The following is a 15,703-nucleotide window of genomic DNA, read 5'->3' as shown; positions in this document are numbered from 1 at the left end:
AACTTAAATATACTGTAACGACCCTGGGTTTATATGCGCGGAAATCGACTCTGCCGCACGAGCATGCGCCGGACCTCGGTCTAGAAGGTCGAGGGTTCGAGACCTGCTCCCTACTGTTTCATAACAATACGTTTTACTCAACTGCGTTACCCACTCCAGTCAGCAGATAGCGGTCTGAGACTTTCATGCAATGCTGCTAGCGTGACGTATAATCTAGTGGACGGAACGCTGCTTTCAACAGCGTCAACAGTTAGTCAGCCACCTCGGTAGCTTGCTAGCCAAAATAGCCGAACCAATAAAGCTCTTTAGACGCTTTAGTGTATATTAGCCACTGTGTTTTATACCCACTTCTGTCGTCTAGTTAGTTATCCGATTTAATTTCATATTTACCGTTGTTGTTGTTATTAGTCAGCCAGCGGGCTGGTTAAGTTAGCATTAGCCTAGCTAACTAACATCTCCGACCATGAGTTCACTAAGCTACTCTCCTGCTGAAGAAGAGCGTGTCTGCTGGACGGAGAAAGAGGGTCTGTGGCTAAACGTTGTCGTGAAAGAGGAGGAAGAGGATGTCAAAATACCAAAACAAGTAGAGGGTGAGGCTGTTACAGTGAAAGAAGAAGAGAAAGACGTTTCAGTGAAAGAAGAGGAAGACGCGTTCAGAGTGAAAGAGGAGGAGGACGTTACAGTAAAAGAAGAGGAGGAAGAGAAAGAGGAGGATGCTGTTTTTGGAGTGAAGGAGGAGGAGGGGGAGATGACTGTCACATTGGAAGATGAAGAGGAGGAAACTGGATATCCAGGCTCGGTTTCTCAAAGGCATGTTAAGGCATCCTATGGTTCTAATGATGAACGGGCCCCGGTTAACACTAGTAAGTACTGTCTTTTTAAAAAATGTATTTGATTTATTTCACCTTTTTTTTAACCAGGTAGGCCAGTTGAGAACAAGTTCTCATTTACAATTGCAATCTGGCCAAGATAAAGCAAAGCAGTGTGACAAGAACAACAACACAGTGTTACACATAAACAAACGTACAGTCTATAACACAATAGAAAAATCTATGTACAGTCTGTGCAAATGTCGAAGAGTAGGGAGGTAAGGCAATAAATATGCCATAGAGGTGAAATAATTACAATTTAGCATTAACGCTGGAGTGATAGATGTGCAGATGGTGATGTGCAAGTAGAGATACTGGGGTGCAAGAGGATAAATAACAATATAGGGATGAGGTAGTTGGGTGTGCTGTTTACAGATTGGTTGTGTACAGGTACAGTGATCGGTAAGCTGTTCTGACAGCTGATGCTTAAAGTTAGAGAGGGAGATATAACCCTCAGCTTCAGTGATTTTTTTTTCAATTCTTTCCAGTCATTGGCAACAGAGAACTGGAAGGAAAGACGGCCAAAGGAAGTGTTGGCTTTGGGGATGACCAGTGAAATATATCTGCTGGAGCGCATACTACGGGTGGGTGTTGCTATGGTGACCAGAAAGCTGAGATAAGGCAGGGCTTTACCTAGCAAGGACGTATATATGACCTGGAGCCCGTGGGTTTTGCGATGAATTTATAGTGAGGGCCAGCCAACGAGAGCATACAGGTCGCAGTGATGAGTAGTATATGGGGCTTTGGTTACCAAACAGATGGCACTGTGATAGACAGCATCCAGTTTGCTGGGTAGTGTGTTGGAGGCTATTTTGTAAATTACATCGCCAAAGTCAAGGATCGGTAGGATAGTCCGTTTTACGAGGGTATGTTTGGCAGCATGAGTGAAGGATGCTTTTTTGTGAAATAGGAAGACGATTCTAGATTTCATTTTGGATTGGAGATGCTTAATGTGAGTCTGGAAGGAGAGTTTATTTGTAGTTGTCAGAACTCTGGACGGGCAACAATCAGTTGAAGTGCATGCATTTAGTTTTACTAGCATTTCAAAGCAGTTGGAGTCCACGGAAGGAGTGTTGCATGGCATTGAAGCTCGTTTTGAGGTTTGTTAACACAGTGGCCAAAGAAGGTCCAGAAATATACAGAATGGTGTCGTCTGCGTAGAGGTGGATCAGAGAATCACCAGCAGCAAGAGCGACATCATTGATATTTACAGAGAAAAGATTCGGCCTGAGAATTAAACCCTGTGGCACCCACATAGAGACTGCCAGAGGACCGGACAACAGGCCCTCCGATTTGACACACAGAACTCTATTTGAGAAGTAGTTGGTGAACCAGGCGAGTCAGTCATTTGAGAAACCAAGGCTATTGAGTCTGCCAATAAGAATGTGGTGATTGACAGAGTCGAAAGACTTGGCCAGGTCGATGAAGATGCCTGCACAGTACTGTATTTTATCGATGGTGGTTAAGATATCGTTTAGGACCTTGAGTGTGGCTGAGGTGCACTCATGACCAGCTCGGAAACCAGATTGCATAGTGGAGAAGGTGTGGTGGGACTAGAAATAGTTGGTGATCTGTTTGTTAACTTGGCTTTCGAAGACTTTAGAAAGGCAGGGCAGGAGGGATATAGGTCTGTAGCAGTTTGGGTCTAGAGTAGAGGTCGACCGATTATGATTTATTTAAAAATAAATGTACATATACACTGCTCAAAAAAATAAAGGGAACACTAAAATAACACATCCTAGATCTGAATGAATGAAATATTCGTATTAAATACTTTTTTCTTTACATAGTTGAATGTGCTGACAACAAAATCACACAAAAATGATTAATGGAAATCAAATTTATCAACCCATGGAGGTCTGGATTTGGAGTCACACTCAAAATTAAAGTGGAAAACCACACTACAGGCTGATACAACTTTGATGTAATGTCCTTAAAACAAGTCAAAATTAGGCTCAGTAGTGTGTGGCCTCCACGTGCCTGTATGACCTCCCTACAACGCCTGGGTATGCTCCTAATGAGGTGGCGGATGGTCTCCTGAGGGATCTCCTCCCAGACCTGGACTAAAGCATCCGCCAACTCCTGGACAGTCTGTGGTGCAACGTGGCGTTGGATGGAGCAAGACTTGATGTCCCAGATGTGCTCAATTGGATTCAGGTCTGGGGAACGGGCGGGCCAGTCCATAGCATCAATGCCTTCCTCTTGCAGGAACTGCTGACACACTCCAGCCACATGAGGTCTAGCATTGTCTTGCATTAGGAGGAACCCAGGGCCAACCGCACCAGCATATGGTCTCACAAGGGGTCTGAGGATCTCATCTCGGTACCTATGGCGAGCACATGGAGGGCTGTGCGGCCTCCAAAGAAATGCCACCCCACACCATGACTGACCCACCGCCAAACCGATCATGCTGGAGGATGTTGCAGGCAGCAGAACGTTCTCCACGGTGTCTCCAGACTCTGTCACGTCTGTCACATGTGCTCAGTGTGAACCTGCTTTCATCTGTGAAGAACACAGAGTGCCAGTGGCGAATTTGCCAATCTTGGTGTTCTCTGGCAAATGCCAAACGTCCTGCATGGTGTTGGGCTGTAAGCACAACCCCCACCTGTGGACGTCGGGCCCTCATACCACCCTCATGGAGTCTGTTTCTGACCGTTTGAGCAGACACGTGCACATTTGTGGCCTGCTGGAGGTCATTTTGCAGGGCTCTGGCAGGTCTCCTCCTGCTCCTCTTTGCACAAAGGCGGAGGTAGCGGTCCTGCTGCTGGGTTGTTGCCCTCCGACGGCCTCCTCCACGTCTCCTGATGTACTGGCGCCTCCATGCTCTGGACACTACGCTGACAGACACAGCAAACCTTCTTGCCACAGCTCGCATTGATGTGCCATCCTAGATGAGCTGCACTACCTGAGGCACTTGTGTGGGTTGTAGACTCAGTCTCATGCTACCACTAGAGTGAAAGCACCACCAGCATTCAAAAGTGACCAAAACATCAGCCAGGAAGCATATGAACTGAGAAGTGGTCTGTGGTCAACACCTGCAGAACCACTCCTTTATTAGGGGTGTCTTGCTAATTGCCTATAATTTCCACCTGTTGTCTATACCATTTGCACAACAGCATGTGAAATGTATTGTCAATCAGTGTTGCTTCCTAAGTGGACAGTTTGATTTCACAGAAGTGTGATTGACATTGAGTTACATTGTGTTGTTTAAGTGTTCCCTTTATTTTTTTGAGCAGTGTATATATCATACAGAAAATACACACATTTTTGTAATGATGACAATTACAACAATACTCAATGAACACTTTTATTTTAACTTAATATAATACATAAATACACACACACACACAGCTCTGAAGTGACAATGATACTGAAGATTCTGCTTAGGATACAAATACTCTCAACTGTTTGAATAAAAATAGAGTTTAAGTTTAAGAGTTTAAGTTACCTGAATGTAGAAAACAAAAACTGTAATTCCTATATGCAGGAAATCCTATTTTAATAATGGGCATGGTAAGAATTGACGACCAAAGTGCGAGTCATAATTCCCATGACACCTTCTAGCAAAATCTGAAAAGCGGTTCCTTCATTTATTCCATAGGATATTTTTAGATTCACTTAAAATAAGGTCTGTTTCGTGTAGGCTTACACCACCGTGCCAATTTTATAACTGTGTTGATATCCATAGGACAAGGTAACTCTGATCAATATTGGCTAAATATAAGCAAAGATCATTTTTTTGTAGAGTGGATTTATGAAAATATGTTGACACACATTACCTTATCCTAGTGAGATTTACACGGGTATCAAAACGCTGAGGCGGTTTAAGCCTGCATGAAACACAGACCTTATTTGAAGCAGATCAAGACATTCTCAATGGAAGACATGAACGGTAAAATAACGACACAATTTCACCTGGTTAATATTGCCTCCTAATCTTGATTTTTTTGTAAGCTAAATATGCAGGTTTAAAAATATATACTTTGTATTGATTTTAAGAAAGGCATTGATGTTTATGGTTAAGTACACATTGGAGCAATGACAGTCATTGATTGTTTTTTCTAAGATAAGTTTAATGCTAGCTAGCAACTTACCTTAGCTTACTGCATTTGCGTAACAGGCAGGTTCCTTGTGGAGTGCAATGTTATCAGGTGTCAGAGCATTGGACTAGTTAACTGCAAGATTGGATCCCCCATGCTGACAAGGTTAAAAATCTGTGCCTTCTGCCTCGTTCCTAGGCCGTCATTGAAAATAAGAATGTGTTCTTAACTGACTTGCCTAGTCAGATAAAGATTAAATAAAGGTGTAAAAAAATCGGTGCCCAAAAATACCGATTTCCGATTGTTATGAAAACTTGAAATCGGCCCTGATTAATCGGTCGACCTCTAGTCTAGAGTGTCTCCCCCTTTGAAGAGGGGGATGCACCCCGGCAGCTTTCCAATCTTTGGGGATCTCAGACGACACGAAAGAGAGGTTGAACAGGCTAGTAACAGGGGTTGCAACGATTTCAGAGTATAATTTTAGAAAGAGAGGGTCAAGATTGTCTTGCCCAGCTGATTTGTAGGGATCCAGATTTTGCAGCTCTTTCAGAACATCAGCTGTCTGGATTTGGGTGAAGGAGAAGCGGGGGGGGGGCTTGGGCAAGTTGCTGCAGGGGGTGCTGAGCTGTTGGCCGGGGTAGGGGTAGCCAGGTGGAACGCATGGCCAGCCGTAGAAAAATGCTTATTGAATGTTTTGGGACACTGTGAAGTCCATGGAGAATAAGAGCACCTCCTCCCAGCTGCCCACTGCACTGAGGCTAGGAAACACAGTTACCACTGATAAATCTACGATTTAGGTGCTCTTATTCTCCATGGACTTCACAGTGTCCCAAAACTTTTAAAATTTATGTTTGAAAAAGCTAGCCTTAGCTTTCCTAACTGACTGAGTATATTAATTCCTGACTTCCCTGAAAAGTTGCATAGGAGCTATTCGATGCTAGTGCAGAACACCACAGGATGTTTTTTTGCTGGTCAAGGGCAGTCAAGTCTGGGGTGAACCAAGGTCTATATCTGTTATTAGTTCTACATTTTTTGAATGGGGCATGCTTATTTAAGATGGTGAGGAAAGCACTTTTTTTAAAGAGCATCCAGGTATCCTCTACTGATGGGATGAGGTCAATGTCCTTCCAGGATACCCGGGCCAGATCAATTAGAAAGGACTGCTCGCTGAAATGTTTTAGGGATCGTTTGACAGTGATGAGGGGTGGTCGTTTAATAGCGGACCCATCACGCACGCAGGCAATGAGTCAGTGATCACTGAGATCCTGGTTGAAGACAGCAAAGGTGTATTTAGAGGGCAAGTTTGTCAGGATGATATCTATAAGAGGGTGCCCATGGTTATGGATTTAGGGTTGTACCTGGTAGGTTCCTTAATTTTTGTGAGATTGAAGGCATCTAGCTTAGATTGTAGGATGGTGGGGGTGTTAAGCATATCTCAGTTTAGGTCACCTAACAGTACTAACTCTGAAGATAGATGGGGGGCAATCAATTCACATATGGTTTCTAGGGCACAGATGGGGGCTGAAGGGGGTCAATAACAAGCGGCAACGGTGAGAGACTTGTTTCTGGACAGGTGGATTTTTAAAAAGTAGAAACTTGAATTGTTTGGGCACAGACCTGGATAGTATGACAGAACTCTGCAGGCTCTCTCTGCAGTATATTGCAACTCCGCCCCCTTTGGCAGTTCTATCTTGTCGGAAGATGTTGGGGATGGAAATTTCAGGAATTTTCGTGGCCTTCCTAAGCAATGATTCGGACACGGCTAGGACATCAGGGTTGGTGGAGTGTGCTAAAGCAGTGAATAAAACAAACTTAGGGAGGAGACTTAAAAATAGAGGAGTCTTAAAAACAGAGGCACAAACTCTGCAGTTTTTGAACTAATGTGTGGTGTTAAAGGTTAAATCTAGATTTAGACTTTTTAAATTTGTTTATTTGTAGCCATCGATTCTTGAAGAACATAACACATGCCTCATGAGCTTAGTTCGACTGTTGTACCCCATCAGATCCCCAAATAATATTTTTTTCACTCCTATGTTTAGAAACAATGTAAACCAACACTGTAGCCTCAACATGGTTAAAACTATAATGTTGACATCATGGATGGTCATCCTTAGGTCTGTCCTTAGGTCCTCAGGTCTGTCTATTATGAGAGTAGTTACATTTCTCCAGCCCCATCATCATCTTATGACCAAAACAGTGGTGGAATGACATCTTTGTTATTGTTTCAACTGCATATTTTTCTGGGGAACTGTTACCGTTCTCAAATTCATAGAGAAAGCTATTGTAGCAACCGTAACCCAAAACCTAGCGACCTCGTCAAGAAGTTCAGACATCTTGGCGAAACAGTCATAAGGTGTTGGCTTGACAGTCACTGGACCCAGGTTTGAGTTCAGCTCAGGGCTACCCCATGAATTCACTACACTATGAATACAAGGACTGAATCAATCCATAAGGTCAAAATCATAGTTTTAACCAGGTTTCGAGGCTATACAGTGGAGTTATGCAATGTTTTGGTTATGTTTTGGTTTCTGATGGGGTAATACAGTTGAAATATTTGAAGCATTTATAAGTTACACTACTGTTCAAAAGTTTGGGGTCACTTACATGTCCTTGTTTTTTAAAGAAAAGCTCACAAGTCCTCAACTGACAGCTTCATTAAATAGTACCCGCAAAACACCAGTCTCAATGTCAATAGTGAAGAGGTGACTCCGAGATGCTGCAAAGAAAAAGCAAAGAAAAAGCCATATCTCAGACTGGCCAATAAAATAAAAGATTAAGATGGGCAAAACAACACACTGGACAGAGATATGTATTTTTTTTTGTAACTCTGCATAGAAGGCCAGCATCCCCGAGTCGCGTCTTCACTGTTGACATTGAGAGGTGTTTTTAAGAAGCTGTTGAGCACTTGTGAGGCATCTGTTTCTCAAACTAGACACTCTAATGTACTTTTCCCCTTGCTCAGTTGTGCACCCGAGCCTCCCACTCCCCTTTCTATTCTGGTGTTAGGTTCAAATTTTTCAGAGTAAATAACTCACAGAGTAGCTTAACCAAGTTTAATTCTTCCCAAAGGGTCGTTACAGCTGTAATTCATACAAAAACAAGTATATATACCCCACTTTGGACACTCCTCCTCTCCAATCCTTACATCTTCTGGTTCGACAGGAAGAGGGTAACAGGATACCAAACCCTTATTACTCCCTTCAGGGTATCTGACCTGACCTCCTGACATCAACCCCTCCTTCGCCTAATTCACAGATGCCCATCCGCTTCCCCTATAGCAATCCTGTGATCTCCTCCCGTCCACCCAGCACATTCCACAGCCACTCTGTCTGTCTACAGATTCACTCCTTTATATACTCTGCGTCTGATCTATCATGTCTTTAATATTTCAATGTTCAAAGTTTACCCCCGAATCCAACACTGGTTAGAGCCAGTTTGCTCTGTTCTCTGAAGGGAGTAGTCACAGCATTGTACGAGATCTTCAGTTTCTTGGCAATTTCTCCCATGGAATAGCCTTAATTTCTCAGAACAAGAATAGACTGACGAGTTTCAGAAGAAAATTGTTTATTTCTGGCCATTTTGAGCCTGAAATCAAACCCACAAATGCTGACGTTCCAGATACTCAACTAGTCTAAAGAAGGCTAGTTTAATTGCTTCTTTAATCAGAACAACAGTTTTCAGCTGTGCTAACATAATTGCAAAAGGATTTTCTAATGATCAATTAGTCTTTTAAAATTATAAACTTGGATTAGCTAACACAACGTGCCATTGGAACACTGGAGTGATGGTTGCTGATAATAGGCCTATGTAGATATTCAATTTTTTAAAAACAGCAGTTTCCAGCTACAATAGTCATTTACAACATTAACAATGTCTACACTGTATTTCTGACCAATTTGATGTTATTTTATTGGACAAAAACAAGGACATTTCTCAGTGACTCCAAACATTTGAATGGTAGTGTATATTCTTCAAGAATCAATGGGTATATAGTAAATGGGTCTTTCTATAACTGCCAGTGTAGATTTCCTGTGGGGGTCAAATTATTACAGCTGTTGACAAGTCCTTGTATTCAAAGACCTCAATGTCTTGCCAGGAGGGTGCAAGGTGCTGTGTTGTTGTCTGCTGCCAGGACTTGTGTGACGGCCTTTTCCTGCTCCAGGACTGTTTCCATCATCTGCAGTGGAGATCCCCACCTTATCAGGGATTCTGTGATGAGCTTGTTGAGGGGCAGGCTCAGTTTATCCTGTGGACTTGTCAGGGCCTTCTGCTTCTTCCAACTATAGGAAAATGTGCTGACCACTTCCTTGCATTTAATCCATTTAATTTACATAGTACTGTTGTGATTAAGAGAGCTATAGAAAACAGGATAATTTATATAGTAGGATATTTATTATTGAAAGAGAGAATACATTGAAACCAGAGGCTAATGTATTAATTATAAATAAAGGCAATGTAAAGTTTGGATATTGCACACATTTACATATTACAAATATGATGGATTTGCATAGTGGTATATATTCTGCTTAACGCATAAGAAGGATCAGGCAGTGTAGTGAGCTATAACTTTAAACAGAGGAGATAAAGAATACAATATTTATTCTGCAATTTAAGTTATGCTGTTTTTAAGTGAGGTTATTTTTCTACCTGCTGTGTGTTTTGGACGTTTACACTTACCAATAGCAATGTGTAGCCTGTGTCTTGTCCATTTGTTCAGCTCCAATGCTTTGACCGTGTTCCATCCACTGTCTTGTCCATTTGTTCAGCTCCAATGCTTTGACCGTGTTCCATCCACTGTCTTGTCCATTTGTTCCGCTCCAATGCTTTGACCGTGTTCCATCCACAGTTGGTAGTCATACATACTTGACGCGACTCTTTCAAGCCCCAGGATGAAAGTGCCTACCTCAGCCCAGCTGAAATTATTTATCCGGTGTGTTCATCTGGGAAATAAGAGGGCTGAAGGTGTTTGCTTTGCAGCTTCCAGTTGTCGTCAATGTAATGAATTATGGGGCTAATGTATGGCTCTGTGGTCCAGCTTGACCGTAAGTCGGCAGTGGTAGAGAAGAATGAAGCGTTACGGATTTCCTTGGCATCTCTGTCCCGACATTCTGTGTAGAGTTCTGGCAGACATGTTTTCCTGAAGTATTTACGGCTCGGAATCTCGTATCTTAGGTCTAAAGTTCGAATCAACTTTCTGAAACCGTCTTTCTCCAGATAGAATTGGTTCCATCTCTTTCGCTATGTGATACGTATTTGAACTCGTTATCTCAATCCACTTCTTGGTCATCTTGTCAAAACTCCCTAGAAAGGCCAAAACCTAGGAAGAAACCTAGAGAGGAACCAGGCTATGAGGGGTGGCCAGTCCTCTTCTGGCTGTGCCGGGTGGAGATTATAACAAATAATAATAATCACAGGCAGAACAGTTGAAACTGGAGGAGCAGCAGCACCGCCAGGTGGACTGGGGACAGCAAGGAGTCACCATGCCAGGTAGTCCCGAGGCATGGTCCTAGGGCTCAGGTCCTCAGAGAGAGAGAAAGAAAGAGAGAATTAGAGAGAGCATACTTAAATTCACACAGGACACCGGATAAGACAGGAGAAGTACTCCAGATATAACAAACTGACCCTAGCCCCCCGACACAAACTACTGCAGCATAAATATTGGAGGCTGAGACAGGAGGGGTCAGGAGACATTGTGGCCCCATCTGCTGATACCCCAGGCCAAACAGGAAGGATATAACCTTACCCGTTTTGCCAAAGCACAGCCCCCACACCACTAGAGGGATATCTTCAACCACCAACTTACCATCCTGAGTTGTCCTGCAAATCAACTTCAATACGTTATTTTATTTTACTTCAGGCATCACCTTTTACCTCAAACAGTACATTTCTGTTGTTGTGGGACTTTAACCATCTGTCTGACTTTCACACAGGAGAGAGATGTGACTATCGTGGATCCTCTGGGGAGCCTCAACAACATCATGATGCTGACAAGGCAGAGAAGAATCTCTCCAGATCAGAACACCTCAAGAAACACCAGCAGAGACCCAGAGGGAAGAAATCTCACTGCTGCTCTGACTGTGGGAAACATTTCAAATTTTCATCAGAACTTAAATTACACCAGAGAACACACACAGGAGAGAAACCTTTTAGCTGTACTCAATGTGGGAAGAATTTTACTCAGTCAAGCAGCCTGATAGTGCACCAGAGAACACACACAGGAGAGAAAAGTTATAGCTGTACTCAATGTGCGAAGAGTTTTACTTCATCTGGCTATCTGAAGATACATTTGAGAGCACACACAGGAGAGAAACCATTTAGCTGTACTCAATGTGGGAAGAGTTTTACTACATCTGGCTATCTGAAGATACATCTGAGAGCACACACAGGGGAGAAACGCTATAGTTGTAATCAATGTGGGAAGTGTTTTACTCAGTCAAAGGGCCTTGTAGTACATCGGAGAACACACACAGGAGAGAAACGTTATAGCTGTGCTCAATGTGGGAAGAGTTTTACTCAGTCAGGCAACCTGAAATCACACCAGAGAACACACACTGGAGAGAAACCTTTTAGCTGTGATCAATGTGGGAAAAGTTTTATCATATCTGGCGATCTGAAGATACACCAGAGAACACACACAGGAGAGAAACCTTATAGCTGTAATCAATGTGGGAAGAGTTTTGCTACATCTCGCTATCTGAAGATACACCAGAGAACACACACGGGAGAGAAACCGTATAGCTGTAATCAATGTGGGAAGAGTTTTGCTGCGTCTAGCTATCTGAAGATACACCAGAGAACACATGTATCTGTACTCAATGTTTGAAGAGTTTTACTCAAACAGCCTGATAGCGCACCAGAGAAGACACACAGAATAGAAATCCCATAGCTGTACTCAATGTGGGAAGAGTTCTACTCAGTCAAGCAGAGTGAAAGTGCACCAGAGAACACACACAGGAGAAAAAAAAACTTATAGCTGTGATCAATGTGACAAGATATTCTAATTAAAGATCTCTGATCAAACATCAGAAAATGCATACATGAAGGAGTTGTTTCATGAATCAGTGAAATAATGTCACAATGTAGAATAAGTATTTTCATGATGTCACAATGTAGACCAGGCTCTGAATTGAAAGAGTACTATTAATGAGATTTAACAAAAAAGAGCTGTATTACTTACCGCGTTGGCGACCCATTTTAATCAAAATGTATCTGGCTGTTTTCTACAAATTGTCCTCTAACCAGGGATGGACACATTATTCCCAGATTCCGTGTGGTTTTTGAGCTGTTAGTTTTAACAGGACATGCAACCTCATCTCCCTCCTCTCGCACAAATGATTTTAGCATTATATTGATGAGTTATGACAAATTAGTGTTGGGTTCCTTTGTTTAGCGACCCCTACATTTAAATGCATCACTCCAAAATGTAGCTGACTGTCTTCTGCAGGTTGTCTTCCAACCAGTGAGGTAAAAGATATCTCCATTTCCATGTGTTTTTTTGTTTTGTTGTGTTAGTTTCAAGAGCAGGTTCAACCTGATTTCCCCCCAAATCGATATGTGTTGCCATGGAGCTTAATTTATTTTCATTACACATTTTTCCCTATTGGAGATGAGTTTTGTTTGAGCTCATTCCAAGGGAAAGAGAGTTCTAGAAGCTAGTGAGTTTTAGGACGACGAGAGTTCTAGAAGCTAATGAGATTTAGGATTCTATAGAAATTATACGATTGTATATTATTATTTAGAAATACATGTTTTTAATTGTTCCCAGCCAGTAGACACCATGTTTATATTGTAGAAGGCGAAGCATTTTAGTTGATTATATTGTGAAATGGAAGTTGTTTTGTTGGTGGTGAGCAAACTTGTCCATCAAAAATATAGGATATATTTGTTGTCTTAAAGGGGAAGATTTTACAGGCTTTGGTTTTTCCATTTATGTTTTGAGGTTGGACTTCGAGAACTCTCTTCTTCCCTAACGTATAGCTCGTTAGCACGTAGGACGCACTGATTGGTGTCACCTCGTTAGTCAGTATGTGTTACACCTGTGCTGGTTTGTCCATCTTGTTAGTGGGAAGGTGTTTCACCTGAGCTGGTCCAGGTTCTATTTAAGAGTGTGGCCCAGTGCTTCAGTTGTCTTGATAGATGTGGAGAGTCAACACCTTTATTTGCTCCACCTTTTTGTTTTAAGATGTTTTCATTTTAGGTTGAAGCTTCTTTCTGAAGAGAGCTTTTTTTTGAAGAAAAATGAATACAAACAAGCAAACCTGGTCGGTTCCGGGGATTGGTATAGCAAATACGTAAGATTTTCATGGACTGAAAAGGAGATGGAACCTTGGGGCAGGGAAACTTTTGGAAGGACTATATTGATGGGATGCCTCAGGATAGAGGTGAAGGAAGTACTCTGCCTTCAAGGGAACCCGAATGAGAAGGCTTTCGATGTGACGTTTCACAAAGAGGAGAAACATGATGATGTATTGAAGATGGCAAAGGAAGCGGAGAAAACGGGACCCCTGTGCCATTATGCGGTGACCAGCCTGGCGAAGAACAACTTCAGGGTGGTCACCGTAACCATGTACAATCCGCATGTGAAAGATGAAGAGGTGAGGGCCTTTCTGGGGAGGTACATGGACAATGTCTCCTCAGCGAGGTACCTCAGGGACTCCCTGGGTTTCTGGAACGGGAGGAGAGGGTTCCAGGCGTTACTCAGGGAGTCCCTGAAGAGTGTGGATGGCTACCTCCATCCTCCGGCGATGTTCTCCCTGGGGGCTGACAGGGGAACACTCTACTATGCACGTCAGCCCCGTTCTGCAGGCGTTGTATGGCCTACGGCCATATCCTGGCCTCGTGCAGCGCCAAGAAATGTCGTTTTTGTGGGTCGGAAGAGCACGAGGCCAAGGAGTGTGACGAGCCCAAGGCTTGCCACGGGTGTGGCTCGAAAGTACACCTGTGGCGTGATTGCCCGGCTCGTCACAGGTCATACGCGTCTGCAGCTGGGGGAGCGGGGGATGGGGGAGGAGGAAAGAGGGACGCATGCGGATTGTACGGATGGCACAGGGGAAAGGAAGGAGAAGGACGAAGAAGGAAAGAAGGAAGAGGCGAAAAGAAAGAGGAGAGAAGATGGAAAGAAGGAAAAAGGAGAGATTAAAAAGGTGGAAGAACGTGGAGGAGCTGAGAAGAGGGAGAAGGGGACAGTGGTACGAGAAGGAGTGGAAGAAGGAACGGGGACAGTGAGGAGAAGGAGGGAGGAGTGGAGGGGGGGGGGAGGGGGGGGGGGGGGGGGATGGGGGAAAGGAGTGGGGGACAGCCTGCCAGGCTTCCTCGAGGTCGAAATGAGGGATTTGGTGGAGGAGTTAGCGGGGATGGGACGTTGTGTCTCCCCGCTACCTCCTTCACCAAAGAAGAAAGGGATGAAGAGGGGGAGCTTGGCAGGAAGTGAGAGGGAGGGGGTGTGGAGGGGGAGGGGGGCTAAGAGAGTGGCGGGGGGGGGAGGGTATTTTGTCCTCCCGGTTTGCCTCAGCCCCTTGCATTTTAGTGGATGACTCCAGTGAGGGGTCGGTGGGCTGTTTGCTAGAGGGATCCCAACTCCTGTTTGAGGAGATGGGGTCCCCTACATGCAGCCCCGAGGCAAACAGGGAGGGGGATGGTGGGTGGGGAGGGAGGACCCAACACACTGCCTGGGTCATGGGTTGGGATGGAGGACGGGGGGGGCGTCAGGAGAGGAGAGGACGTCCCCGCCGGTGGAGATGGACCAGGGGAGCATCGGGTGAGTCTCCTGTTTTTTTTTTTTGTTTTTTTTTTTTTTTTTTGGGGTTTTTTATTTGTTGTTAATAATTAAATGAATAGTTCTGTTTCTTTTTTTTAGTCTAAATGTTAGGGGTTAAGGAATAATGTTAAAAGGAGGGCGGTTTTTTGTTATTTAGAGGGTGTGGGGTTTGATTTCTGTTTTTTACAGGAGGTTCACCTGAGGGATGGTGGGGATGTGTGTAGATTTAAGAGGGAGTGGGATAAGGGGGAATCTTTTTGGGGCATAGGAGGGGTGCACTCAACAGGAGTAGGAATTTTGTGTGGGCATAGAGAGGTTAAAATAGAGAACACTTTTGTAATAATGCAGGGTAGAGTTTTGGGGATAGATGTTAAGTTTAGAGAAGCTAGATATAGGTTAATTGGGGTGTATGGGCCACAGGTGGCGGCAGACAGGAGGGAGATGGTGGACTGTCTGGCGCCCCTGTGTGTTACAAACAGGCACTTGGTGATAGGAGGAGACTTTAATATAGATTTAGGGGTAGGCGGTGATAGCAGTGCAGGTGCCATCTCTGGGCTAATGGCTTGCCATGGTCTGGTTGATGGTGGCCTGCACACTAATCCGGCAATGGTCGGTCCTACATGGCGCAACTCCAGGGGGGTTGCGCGGAGGCTCGACTACATTTTTGTATCCAGGTCTTTGGGTCAGTTGTCTGGGCGGCTGTTGCCTGTTTTCTTCACGGATCACGACGGGGTGTTCCTGCAGGTGGGGTCGCCAGTCTGCCTCTTCGGTAGGGGGTACTGGAAGTTAGATCGGGATATACTGGAGGAGCAGGCTTTCGTTGACGCATTTTTTGTTTCTTTCGGAGGCTTGACGGCCTCCGGTCCATGTGCGAGGGGTGTTAGAGTGGTGGGATTTAGTTAAGGTGAGGATTAGGGCTTTTATAATAGGTTATTGTAGAAGGAAAAAAAGGGAGGAAAGGAGGGAGGTGGATCGTATCCAAAGGTTAATTGAACTCGAGTACGAGGCAGGCAACCTCGGCGGGTCGATTGACTGGG

The 15,703-nt window shown here is 44.1% G+C and overlaps 1 protein-coding gene across 1 annotated transcript; it reads left to right on the top strand.

Moving 5' to 3' along the window:
• The first annotated feature begins 180 nt into the window (after nucleotides 1-180).
• Nucleotides 181-13,190, top strand: LOC121839957 (zinc finger and SCAN domain-containing protein 2-like). Its single transcript, XM_042300594.1, has 2 exons — nucleotides 181-863; nucleotides 10,840-13,190. Exons 1-2 carry the CDS (start codon nucleotides 464-466, stop codon nucleotides 11,730-11,732), a joined length of 1,293 nt encoding a protein of 430 aa, XP_042156528.1. The 5' UTR covers nucleotides 181-463; the 3' UTR covers nucleotides 11,733-13,190.
• The last annotated feature ends 2,513 nt before the right edge of the window (nucleotides 13,191-15,703 follow it).

The sequence above is a fragment of the Oncorhynchus tshawytscha genome, linkage group LG18 (assembly GCF_018296145.1).
Source record: "Oncorhynchus tshawytscha isolate Ot180627B linkage group LG18, Otsh_v2.0, whole genome shotgun sequence".
Classification (NCBI taxonomy): domain Eukaryota; kingdom Metazoa; phylum Chordata; class Actinopteri; order Salmoniformes; family Salmonidae; genus Oncorhynchus; species Oncorhynchus tshawytscha.
Note: the sequence above shows the minus strand (reverse complement) of the source record. Positions and strands in the feature narration are given on the sequence as shown.

Coding starts and splice junctions, on each gene's coding strand:
- LOC121839957 (XM_042300594.1), top strand. CDS start 464: ATGAGTTCACTAAGCTACTCTCCTGCTGAAGAAGAGCGTGTCTGCTGG. Junction 864..10,839: donor ACGGGCCCCGGTTAACACTA/GTAAGTACTGTC, acceptor ACTTTCACACAG/GAGAGAGATGTGACTATCGT.